This window comes from Quercus robur, chromosome 4 (genome assembly GCF_932294415.1).
Source record: "Quercus robur chromosome 4, dhQueRobu3.1, whole genome shotgun sequence".
NCBI classification, from domain to species: domain Eukaryota; kingdom Viridiplantae; phylum Streptophyta; class Magnoliopsida; order Fagales; family Fagaceae; genus Quercus; species Quercus robur.
In genome coordinates this window covers 61,695,881-61,708,815 of record NC_065537.1, presented here as the reverse complement: position 1 = coordinate 61,708,815, position 12,935 = coordinate 61,695,881, and the positions used below count along the sequence as shown (strand labels likewise).

General features: G+C 39.6%; 1 protein-coding gene across 1 annotated transcript; it reads left to right on the top strand.

Moving 5' to 3' along the window:
- The first annotated feature begins 3,423 nt into the window (after positions 1–3,423).
- Positions 3,424–5,661, top strand: LOC126722325 (dynactin, 150 kDa isoform-like). Its single transcript, XM_050425478.1, has 5 exons — positions 3,424–3,616; positions 4,020–4,096; positions 4,307–5,062; positions 5,147–5,272; positions 5,344–5,661. The coding sequence occupies exons 1-5, from the start codon at positions 3,424–3,426 to the stop codon at positions 5,659–5,661; spliced, it is 1,470 nt and encodes a 489-aa protein (XP_050281435.1).
- The last annotated feature ends 7,274 nt before the right edge of the window (positions 5,662–12,935 follow it).

Genomic DNA, 12,935 nt, shown 5'->3' with positions numbered 1-12,935 from the left:
CTACATAAAATATAGAGTACATAAGATTGAATAAAATTATAATCAAATTTGGCATGGAATTAAAACTAACACAAAATAGTTGTAAATCACAACTTTACAGACAACAACAGACAACAAGTAAAAATATTTGCAAGATATATATAATCTTCAATAGATTGAAATTTTGCATTTGATGGCGGATAGAGTATATAGTGTAAGTCCTATATAAAAATAAAACTGTTAAATATTAGTTATGATATATTTTATGTTGAACATGCTTGAATAGATGCGGAAGAGAGAAGCATAAAATAAGAATATAAGAACACGTACACTAGGTTACATGGTTCATTCTTACGGCCTACATCTACGGAGCACACAAAGTAGAATTACGCTTGGATATATGCTAATGGACTAATATATCTCTAACAAAAACAAATTAAAATGCAGAACTGATTGTAATATACCTGCAAGAAGTGGCTGGACAAATATAGAACTTCAGCGTTATACAAAGCACTGACTAAAGACAACAAAAGACAACCGTTCTCTTCATATTTAACTCTATTGGTGAAGTGAATTAAAGCTTTATTCAATGATGATAAATTCTGCAACGAGTATCCTTTCAAAGCAGGACCACGATAAGATAAGCACAAAAGATTTGGTGCAGAAATCTTGTAACCTCGAAATGAACGCTTGTGGGCGGTGTTCAAAAACTTCAGATTCTTAAGATTAGCGGCTTCGATGTCAATAACATGTAGCAGTTTTTCAACAAGAAGTTTTCAAGGTGTGGACAACGTAAAACGAGCTTTTGAGTTTCATCAAAAGTTTGCCCACATAATTCTGAGTTTTCAAGATGTAGGGTTCTCACCATGGCTAAACTCATTGAATCAAGATAACTTATGCCCGAGTCAACCAATGTCAAATTTATTTCAGGTAAATACCTACAATTAGCGAAACAACTCAGCAATTCAAATGCCTTGCCATTCTCAAAAGACTTAAAACTAATGATATCAAGATCAAGCACGACGACCCCACGATTCTTGGCCACCGAGAGCAGTGGTTTAAGTACATGTTTACGAATTCCATGACACGATAAACGGAAACGTTTAATATTGAACCCATCTCGCAAACTTAGCACCGACCATGCGAATCCGATGAACCTGTCTTTTGATTCAGATGGGGTTTGGTCGAAATTCAAGTAAGGCATCGATTTCCAAACGCATCTCCATCTTCTTGACAACCGGCTTAGTAGTATGACGTCTCTGGTTTCAAGGAAGGAGAGGATATGGTGAAGAATATCTTGCGGCAAATTGCTGACTCTGTCATCGTCGTTAACCATGTGGGTGGTGGTGTTTGAAATACTCATTGCTGTCCTTGTTTTCTTGGATTTTGACTCCATTGGTGAGGGATGTTACTGTTGTTTTTGAGAGAAGAAGATTTGAAGGGAGAGAAAGTAGCTGCGATCGGATTAAATTTGCTATAGAGATATCTTTGTTTACGGCTTAATGCTTTTGGAAGCATTAAATAGAAAAGTTCATGGACTTCGGGTTCTAACCGAACGAAACACCTCTACCTTGATGGATTAGGTGACATACTAATAATAAAAAAAAAGTAATAAATAATTAAAAGCTTAAATATTGTATTCTTTTTATTTTCTTTTTAACACAACTAAAAATGCAAAATATTTTTAAAAAATATAAGTCAAATAATAAATAACTTCATACAATGTTTATTTAAAAAGAACCTTTGACATATTTAATATATATTTTTCTAAATAGTGAATTTTTATAAAAATCATTCCTTATCAGACTCGAGGAAGAGAGATGCTGAGACTAGTGAGGAGGAAAAACATAAAAAGTGAGAATTGGATATACAAACATTTTAGTGTGAAAAAAAAAAAAGTGAAACAAACAAAGCTAGAACCAAACAAAAAAAGTGAGATGTTTTTTTCCCAAAATTTTTTATACCATACTGAAGGCTATTTCAGTTTGGCCTAAAGAACATAATACTTGAGTATTAATCAATGTCGATGCACCAATTTGGAGTTACCATTGTATATGTGTGTGTTATAATATCTAAAATTTTACTAGATTCTTTTCACAAAAATTTTGGCTTCTATCTAACTTTTATATATATATATATATATATATATAAATGCGTCATTTAATAGATCTTGTTATGTAATTGTAAGGACTCAATTTGTAACGACCCAAAATAATGTTGGGTTCGCACGTTAAGGGCCCAAACAATATAATTTGTAGAGCGTGGGCTTGAAAGGCTAGGTCTTGGTCACTGGACGGTAGTTAATCATGGTACTCATGGTGGACGCGTAGAGACGAGCTAAGGTTGTCCGTGGATCTTGTCCATAAAGTTTCATGTTCTTATTCTTCCTCTCCCTTTTTTGGGTACCCTGGTTTTCGCCCCCCCCCCCTTTTTGGCGCATAAGCCTCTACATTATATAGCACTTCTCGGTTGATCTTGACCCTCCATCTGTTGATCAGGCAGGTACCTATTCGAGTACCTGTCCCATCAGCCGCCTCCCCCTACTTTCTGTTAGTTGCAATAACCAAAGCCATACTGTTCAGGAGTCTTTTCCCATCAATATGGCTAGGACGTTTGTGGGCGCATTCAATGCGGAGGTGACATCTTTTCCTTGAATCACTCCCACTCTGTACCCCCATGTGAGCCCCATTCTACTCGCCTTTTCTTCTGGAGGCGCTTTGGAGGCTGCCTTTGACGACATGTTGCTCTTCCCTTTGAATTCTTAGGATGCCGAGGACAGGGTCATCCTCGGCTGCATCTCTAGGCTATTTGGTCTTTCACTACTTGTCCTCGGCAACTACTATCCTCGGCGCGGGCCTTGTGTCCTAATGGAAAGTGGGCCGGGTCATAAATTCTCTGGCCCCACAATAGCCCCTCAAAATTCTGCTGTCCGAATCCTTTGACGGATAGGAGGGTTTTGATGACATCAGGCCTCTGTTAAAGCTTGTCAATCCTTGTCACCTATCGGTTCCTGAGACTCTTCGTATGCCCGAGACACGTTCTTAGAGCCTTTGGAAGGTGAAACGTGTCTTCATTAAATGCGGGCGGCTCTGTGCTCCCCAAGTTCAACAGCACGATGGTGATCTAACGGTGGAGATTTCCTTGCCTTTATGGACGAGAAAATTCGTGCAGTTACTTTTGATGGGAGGTATAAATGATTGTTGGAACCGATTTGTCTCTTCACTTTTGCACTTAAGAGTTCTAGCGCATATATCCTGGGTTCATCCAAACTTTCATCCAAATTCAAGTCTATCTCCAGCACAAAAAGCTTGTCCGAGGTTCCCTTCCTCATTTCTGTAAGTTCTCTGCCTTCACTAACTCATGCTTTTTCTTTTCTGGGTTTATTTTTCTCTTGTTCCTCTCCTTCTCCCGTCATCCACTGAGTTTGTTTAGTAGCTCTTAGAGATGGTTAAATTGAGAGAATTGGTTGATACTGAGGAGGCGATGGAAAAGTTCATCGCCGATTATAGGATTTCCCCCAACGTAAGTTTGAGGCACTGTAAGATGGGGGAGTGGCATCTTCTGAAAAGGACGGGCAAGGTGGTAATTCCCATTCTCGCCTTCATAAAGGGAGGGTATGAGAATCCCCATGAGGCTGGTAATGAAGAGTTACCTTAGGCATTTCCGATTAGCTCCCACCCAGTGCGCAGCCAATATGTTTAGGATTCTGGGTTGTGTAGATGCCTTAAACGAAAAAATTGGGCTAAGACTAACCTATCATGACGTAAATTGGTGCTACAATCTCCAAAATTTGAAGGGCAAATCCTACTACATGAAGACAAGAGACGATAGGGTTCGGCTAATCCAGTGCCTCCCCGACTCCAACAAGGGGTTGAACAAGGACTTTCTTATCGTATCCGGGGAATGGCATGATGGCCTTCCATGCCCGATAGTGGAGGGAGAACCAGGTGCGGTATAGAGAGCAAACGGGTGTCAATCCTTTGCGCCATTTTAATTTGGTGTGGTTCGGTTACTAACCATGTACATGCTTCTTTTTGCAGATCCAAACACCTTTCACCGACACTTTCATCTGGTTAATCGGGTTGATTTGGAAACTGTTCTTCAAGCGGCAGTTTTTGTAAATGAAGAGGATGGTTAAGTCAGAGCCACTCACAAAATCTGAGGGTACGCTCCCCTTCAGAAGTCATTTGCCGACTCAAAGCACGTGATCAGCGCTAACCGTCCTCGGCTTCTAAAAATTACCGTAGTCGAACAAGGGTTTTTGATCTCCGAAGGATCTCCTATCCCAAAAGGCATCCCATTGGTGGGCTCTTCGTCGTCTCATTAGGCAGCGGAGGACGAAGTGAATTTGGGTCTGTCCGATGAGGGTTTTGGGGCATTTGACCAAACCGACCCATCCGAGGATCCTTCTGGTGATCTAGGTGACCCAGACTTGTCCGAAACGGAACTGTTGTCAGTGGAAATATCCTCCCGAGCCGAGATGGGTCTTAAGAGAAAGCCCCCAACCAGCTTGTTCGACCTCATCGAGGGTCAGTCGGGGAAGGGTGCACAGGGAAAACCGCAATCCAATGCTCCATTTCCACCACCTCAGCCCCAGCCTGTCCAGACTAGGTCCTCCTCTACTAAGTCGCAGCCACAATCTCCCCGCCCCAAACTTCTTACTCCTCAATCAGCTCTGCCTCCTCGGCCGGAGCCCGCTGACTCAAAGAGAAAGAGGAGTCCCAAGGGGAAGGAACCCATGGTTGGGGGAAAATCCCAATCCTCTCAGGAGAGGGATGAAGCCCAGCGAGCTCAAAAACAGTTAAAAATTGGGCACCAAAGTAAGGGGAAAGGGATCGAAACCCAATCCGCCCAAAGAAAAGGGAAAGGGATCGAAGCCCAATCCGCGTCGAGTGCTTGGCTTCCCGCCCCAATGCTCCACGAGGAGTCATTGTTGGAGAACGCGTCCATGAGGGACCTTGGAGACGGCGATGGCGGTTATGTAGCCGACGCGTTAGGGAGGACCATGCCGCTTCCTACTGATATGGAGGAGTTGAAGAATATGAGGATGCAGGGGTTTTCCTTAGCGCGAAGAGGTACCTGGGTATAGTAAGACTCTTGAAACCTAAGGCTCTATCAATTCTTAATCCCAGATTTTTATTCACAATATACTTGTCTCAATTGGCAGGCTATCCAGGCCACCTACAGGATGGAGGAAGAAGTTAAGGGGCAGAGTAAGGCTGCCGAGGTTGAACGCACCAAACGCATAGATGCTGCGCGAACCCTCAAAGCTTCCGAGACTGACCTCACGAAGGCTAGATAGGAATTAAAAAAGGTTGCTCGAGCAGGGATAGTGCCGCGGCAGGTTTGACTGGTGCCCAAAAGCAAGTCGAGGAACAGACAAAGCGCCTACTCGCCGCCGATGATCAATTGCAGATTGCTAAGGAGCAGATCAGCGATTTGAAAAAGCAACTGATCGAGGAAAATAATGCTAAGGGCTTGGCAGAATTTGCCAAGGACGAAGCCGTGAGGGCCAAGCAGCAGGCTGAGTTTGCCAGAACTGAGGCCGAAGTGGCCAGGGACAAGGCCGAGGAGGAGGGTTACGAGGTGGGGGTGACTGAAACCCAGGCCTCCCTTAAAGCTCAAATTCTCAGCGTATGCAGGCTATACTGCTCCCAGGTTTGGGAAGAGGCCCTCAAATGAGCTGGGGTAGAAGCTTCGTCCGACTTGTGGAAGGCGGAGAGCATATTTTATCCCTCAGCCATCCGTGAGACCGCCTTCGCCAGCTCCGAGGCTATGAGCGATCCACACGAGGCAGGGGCTGCTCAGTCAGAAGTTGCTCAGATCATCGTCCCTCTTGGTGAGTCGACTGAAGGAGGAGAGCCTCATGGTGCGGCAGAAGCATCTAGAGGTCTGAATCCTGAGATGCCTAAAGAGGGTGCCGAGCCTACGATCAATGCTCAGATCTCTGGTGCCGAGGAGTCTGCCATCTTTGTTCAGCCCCTACAGGCCATTCCCCTTACTAATGTCCCTAAGAGCATCGAAACTGACCCTGCTCAGCCTTCCCAAGAAGGGGATGTCTCCCAGGGCCCCGAAGCTAGTCCTGCTCAGCCTTCCCAGGATGCGGCCAAAACAAAATTGAAGAAGTAGAAGTCCTGGCCGACCTTTGTATTTGTTTCTAGTTTAATTATTAACTAGTTTCCCTTTTGTTTTGAAAACTTTACAGTTTGCTCATAGTTGAACTCCTTGACTACATATGTGAAATTCTTTTCCTCCTTTTTCCTTTAAATTACATGTTGGTTATCCTTGCCGATATTTACTGTTGTTGCGAACCTCATGGTTTTTGAACTAGTTATTTTAGCATGTATGAATGTCTATGCATATGATTTATTTGGGACTACATCCCGGAATTCCAACTTACCCATGCCCATGGGACGTCGAACTTGTGTCTAGATGCATTTCTAGGGAGCCAAAGGTATCACCCGAGGTGCCGAGTGTGCTGTTAGGCCGAGCCTGATACTTAGATTTCCTTTAAGTAATTGGTTTCCCCATAGGTTTAAGTCCGAGGACCATACAATACCTTGGTTCTATCCAAAACTTAGAATTTTCTTTAAGTAGTCGGTTTCCCCATAGGTCTAAGTCCAAGGACCATGCAATACCTTGGTTCTGTCCAAAACTTAGAATTTTCTTTAAGTAGTTAGTTTTCCCATAGGTTTGAGTCCGAGGACCATGCAATACCATGGTTCTGTCCAAAACTTAGAATTTTCTTTAAGTAGTTGGTTTCCCCATAGGTTTGAGTCCGAGGACCATGCAATACCTTGGTTCTGTCTAAATCCCATAATTTTCTTTAAGTAGTTGGTTTCCCCATAGGTTTGAGTTCGAGGACCATGCAATACCTTGGTTCTGTCCAAAACTTAGAATTTTCTTTAAGTAGTTGGTCTCCCTATAGGTTTGAGTCCGAGGACCATGCAATACCTTGGTTCTGTCCAAAACTTAGAATTTTCTTTAAGTTTGGGGGAATTAGCCCCTCGGCCAAAGTGTGGGACGTTGATCTGACGTTGGAAGCCCTTAGAACCATCCGCGCTACTGACGCTTCGAAGCGTAGCCCCTAGTGGAACTTTATGTTAGGGCACCACAACGGGCTGCTGGAAGTGATGGAGGGACTTTCTCGATCCACCGCCTGTGCCAACGCACAAGCCTTTCCCATAGACGGCGCCAATTGTAAGGACTCAATTTGTAACGACCCAAAATAATGTTGGGTTCGCATGTTAAGGGCCCAAACAATATAATTTGTAGAGCGTAGGTTTGAAAGGCTAGGCCTTGGTCACTGAACGATAGTTAGTCATGATACTCATGGTGGACGCGCAGAGACGAGCTAAGGTTGTCCGTGGATCTTGTCCATGAAGTTTCATGTTCTTATTCTTCCTCTCCCTTTTTTGGGTACCCTGGTTTTCGCCCCCCCCCCCCCTTTTTGGCGCATAAGCCTTTACATTATATAACCCTTCTCGGTTGATCCTGACCCTCCATCTGTTGATCAGGTAGGTACCTATTCGAGTACCTGTCCCATCAGCCGCCTCCCCCTACTTTCTGTTAGTTGCAATAACCGAAGCCACACTGTTCAGGAGTCTTTTCCCATCAATATGGCTAGGACGTTTGTGGGCGCATTCAATGCAGAGGTGACGTCTTTTCCTTGAACCACTCACACTCTGTACCCCCATGTGAGCCCCATTCTACTCGCCTTTTCTTCTGGGGGCGCTTTGGAGGCTGCCTTTGATGACATGTCGCTCTTCCCTTTGAAGTCTTGGGATGCCGAGGACAGGGTCATCCTCGGCTACTCTCTAGGCTATTTGGTCTTTCACTACTTGTCCTCGACAACTACTATCCTTGGCGCGGGCCCTGGGTCCTAATGGAAAGTGGGCCGGGTCATAAGTTCTCTGGCCCCACAGTAATGAATATTATTTAGGATGATTTTATATAGAATGCTAATGCTTTTATAAAAGTTTAGTTACAAAATTGGTTGTAACCTATCTTACTCATTATCTTTTTATTGGAGGTGAATTTTGATAAATTTACCATTGGATTACATTTTCTTCTTATATCGTCTATACTTGCAAGATTTCAAGAAAATTAAAAATCAATAACTATGTCATCAATAAATTATTTAAAATGCAAGATTTTTTTAATTTAAAATTGTGCATAAAATATAAACTTATAGATCATATAGTAAATAATATCCGATTGACACAAAATTTGACATGTATATTAAAAGTATAAAAAATATGCAATTTAATGGTTAGATTTTCAAAATATATAATAATATTTATTTTATTGAGTAAGGTTGTAGTCTTAACCAATTTTGTAGCTAAACTTTGTCATTCTAAAATTATTCTTTTCATTCATTTCCATTCCATTTTATTCATTCCTTCCAAATGAGGGCATAAAGGAATACAGAGGAATGAATGTTCCCTCCTACCCATTCTATTTCCTTCCACTTTCCCAAATAAGGGAATGAACTTTCCATTCTCTCCATTAAAACTCTCAAATAAGAGAAGAGAAAAATATTATAAAAATATTATTTTTATTGTTTTCCATTTTATTCCATTCTCTCCTCTCAAACGAGGGCTTAGGATTTCTTTCTTTTGCACAAAAACATCACTATACAATAACAAGCCACCAATACAAACATTAAACCGCATTATTATCTCTGCTTCTCTCTCCTCGGTGAAAGTTGTTTTTCCATTCTCCCTTTTTTCTGTTTTCTATTAGGCTTTAAATTTATAATTATTCATCTTTATTCATTTTTAATTCCTTGTATTATTGAATAAAGTGAAGTTATTTAATATTTGCTATCTATTTGGATTCGGTACATCGCACGGATTAGTGACTAATCAATTCTATAAAACCGAAGTGACTTTTTGTTGATCTCATGAGAACTTGCCACATAAGTTCTAAAGCCCCAGCATTTCCCATGTCAAGTCAATTTTTTATTAAAAAATGTGTTTGATTTTTTGCCAAAGTTAATCACAAAAGTTTTTTCTCCATGCCTCTCAACTTTTATATCACTAAAACCCCAATTTGCGATTTCTCAAGCAACAAACACCTCTTTTAAGGGAAGTAGAAGAAGGTCTACCTCTCTCCCCAAGAAAAACCAAGAAAAAAAAAATTGCGAAGTTAAAGAAAACCATGCCCTAACTTAACTAGATTGCAGAACTAATTTTTCAAGCACAAATTAGCAAGTAGCTCATCAGGCCCTGCATCATTTTCACAAGCAACAGGAGTATGTATTCAAGAAGCAAGGCAATTGAGATGCAGGCTTCTCTCTCCTATTGAACTCACCTAACTAAATGGAAAATAGTAGTTTCAATTAATCCTGCTCTTCAGTGACTAACTTAAACCTTTTATCAAAGTCTATTTAAGGTCATAATATGCCCATAAATATCGAATGACGCTGTTGGATTTGGCTATACAAATACTTTTTCCACTTATTCCACTCTGAACTCTAAACTTGTTCATTATGTTCTTAATTGTTTCTCATATCTACTGTCATTTTCGTTATACCTTTTCTTGAAATGCTTACTCTACCATGCACGCATGTTTGTTATATTCATTTTATGAGTAGAATATTCTTAATTAGTGCCAAAACTGCAAATATAATTTAGAAACTAAAAAGAAGCAACATCCAAATCTAGTATGCCCCTAATTAAGAGTAAAAAATTCTCTCAGATCTAACAAAAATTAACTCAAGCTAGTTGTGGGGCCAGAGAACTTATGACCCGGCCCACTTTCCATTAAGACCTAGGGCTCGCGCCGAGGATAGTAGTTGCCGAGGACAAGTAGTGAAAGACCAAATAGCCTAGAGATGCAGCCGAGGATGACCCTGTCCTCGGCATCCCAAGACTTCAAAGGGAAGAGCGACATGTCGTCAAAGGTAGCCTCCAAAGCGCCCCCAGAAGAAAAGGCGAGTAGAATGGGGCTCACATGGGGGTACGGAGTGGGAGTGGTTCAAGGAAAAGACGTCACCTCTGCATTGAATGCGCCCACAAATGTCCTAGCCATATTGATGGGAAAAGACTCCTGAACAGTGTGGCTTCGGTTATTGCAACTAACAAAAAGTAGGGGGAGGCGGCTGATGGGATAGGTACTCGAATAGGTACCTGCCTGATCAACAGATGGAGGGTCAGGATCAACCGAGAAGGGCTATATAATAAAAAGGCTTATGCGCCAAAAAGGGGGGGGGGGGGGGGCTGAAAACCAGGGTACCCAAAAAAGGGAAAGGAAGAATAAGAACATGAAACTTCATGGACAAGATCCACGGACAACCTTAGCTCATCTCTGCGCGTCCACCATGAGTACCATGATTAACTACCGTCTAGTGACCAAGGCTTAGTCTTTCGAGCCCACGCTCTACAAATTATATTGTTTGGGCCCTTAACATGCGAACCCAACATTATTTTGGGTCATTACAAATTGAGTCCTTACACTAGTAAATATGGATTATATTTCTCATTAGTTTCATTTTGGAACTTCAACAATAGACTCCTGATCTATGCTACAGGACTTCATATCAAATTCTTGACCTCTGTTCTTTACCTTTTCAATAAATTATTACTAGTTGGCAGGAACTTTCATCTTCAAAACCATTAAGTTTCATCCATACTATCATCGAAATCATCATTGGAATCATCATCGGACCCATCATCTTCAATTTCAAACCATATTGGTTTTCTCTCCATAAAAGTGGGAAATGATATAGAAACATTTGGAGATGCTCCTAGCTTCCTTGCGAACCTTTTGTTCTCTAGTACATAATCCCGGCAAGAAATAGTTATTTTTTCCAATACCTTTCCGTTCTTGAGCAAATACTTAACCAATTTAGAAGCTATTTTCTTCCAAACAAAACTATTGATCTCCACCTTCTTGAGATGGTGGGTTAAACATGTGACTTTATGTTCCAACATCTCCTTTGAAGATTCTCGCTTAAGCCCCTGTAGTAGTGTTGTATCCTTTAGTTTGGTATCCCGTGGTTTCCATTTGGTATTTTGTAGTTTCTGTTTCATATCATGTGTTTGATTGGTGTCTTCTTGTTTCCGATTTTTTATTTGCTAAATGTGAAACAAAAACAATAAAAGTTTGTTTATTTATTTTTTAAAGAAAAAACTTTTTGCAATAATGACCAAAACGGAAAAAAGTCAAGCATATATATATATGTGTGTGTTTGTAGTTGATTCAAGTACTTTATATATATAACATTAAAAAAATTTAAGTAATAAATATGATAATACTATCGTTATTCAACTAAATTTCATATGATTAGAAAAGAGTCAAAAGATCAGGCTAAATGGCAATTAAAAATAAGAAGCAAGTAACAACGAGTTTTTATACCCCAAGCATTTTTCTTTAATAAATTGCTATGGTGCTGGTTTCATTTTATTTATAAAAAATTTATAATGTACGAAATCTTTCTAAACAACAAAATTTTGGACTTGCCTCTAACAGTAAAATATTTAATTTAATTTTTAGTATTTTTAAATGAATTTTTTAAAAGAATTTGTGGTGTAGCTTTGTTTTAGAACTTCATTTTTTCTCTATTGCGTATGTGTTTTCAATATTACCATAACCCCCAATAGATTCTTAGTAACATTATTGTTCTTTGTATTATAACTAAAGTTATTGTCTTGAAAATGATACAAAGAACAAAATGTGCTTAGGAATGACATGTAAAACAAATGTTTTTACATTTAAGAAAAGAATATTTAAATAAAATTTATTTCAATATCACCAATGTAAAGGCATGTGACACAGCATATGATAAGGCATATGATAAGGCTGAAGTATATGATAAGGTTGAAGGAAAACAACCTGCAGTAGAGTAGTTTTGTAGTATAAACTGTAGGTAGTTTATGCTAAGTGGTATTAGTAAAGTTAGTTATTGTTGCAAGTCCACGTGTAAGCATCTAATGAGTCATGCTATAATTAGTTACAGTGATCCCAAACTTTACGGAATTGGTTATGTATATGTACTGGATTCAGTGAATGAATGAGATCAAGAAACTCAAAATTAGTTCATCAAATTTCCTTTCTTCTTTGCTCTCTTCTCTGCTTCTTCATATTTTTCCTTTCTTATATTGCTTTTCAACCAGAACCCCAAACAAATTCATAGAAACCTCAATCTTCTTTCTATTATAACAAAACTTCTGTTCTTGAAAATAACAAATACTTCTTAAGAGGACATGCGTCTTTTTAGAGAAGATTTTGGTGATAAGTCCTAAAGTAAAAAACATATACACCGATTTTGATTACAGGTCCTAAAGTGTAAGATATTGTAATTTTAAAGTAAATTTTTTTTTTATAATAACATCCCAATTCAACTAAGTGTGCGTTTGGAAAGCGTGTTTTGTGCTTCCCACATCCACATTTTGCCTTTTTTTTTTTTTTTTTTTTAGCCATGATTGTTGACTTTTCTGTGTGAACAGTGCACACCAATGGGTCTCGTGCACTGTTCACGGGACCCACAAACCTTACTTTTCAACAACTTTTTCATTAAAAGTGGGTTTTACGGTACTATTTACACATTTAAAAATTATTTTACTACAGTGTTTTTAGTTTTCAATTTTTTAGCTGTATCCAAACGTACCCTAAATTCAAATGATTAGAAAAGAATCAACTGATCATGCCAGATGACACTTAAAAATAAGAAGCAAGTAACAATGAGCTTTTATGCTCTGAGAATTTTTCTTTAAAAAATTGGTATGATGTTAATTTTTATTTTTTATTATTTTCTTTATTTTATAAAGATGGGAAACTTTCTAAAGAATAAAAATTTGGAATTGCTATATATATATATATATAGAGAGAGAGAGAGAGAGAGAGAGATATGGTTCAAGTTACACCCGGTGTAACTTTAAAGAGTTACATCTTTTCTAAACCATTGAATTTAAGTAGATCCAACGGTCAAAAAAAATGCATTCATTAATGCT

Excerpts from the sequence above, each read along its gene's own strand:
- LOC126722325 (XM_050425478.1), top strand. The coding sequence starts at position 3,424 with ATGGTTAAATTGAGAGAATTGGTTGATACTGAGGAGGCGATGGAAAAG. Across the intron at positions 4,097-4,306 it reads TTCTTCAAGCGGCAGTTTTT|GCAGCGGAGGACGAAGTGAA; the intron begins GTAAATGAAGAG and ends TCGTCTCATTAG. Across the intron at positions 5,273-5,343 it reads CCGAGACTGACCTCACGAAG|CAAGTCGAGGAACAGACAAA; the intron begins GCTAGATAGGAA and ends GGTGCCCAAAAG.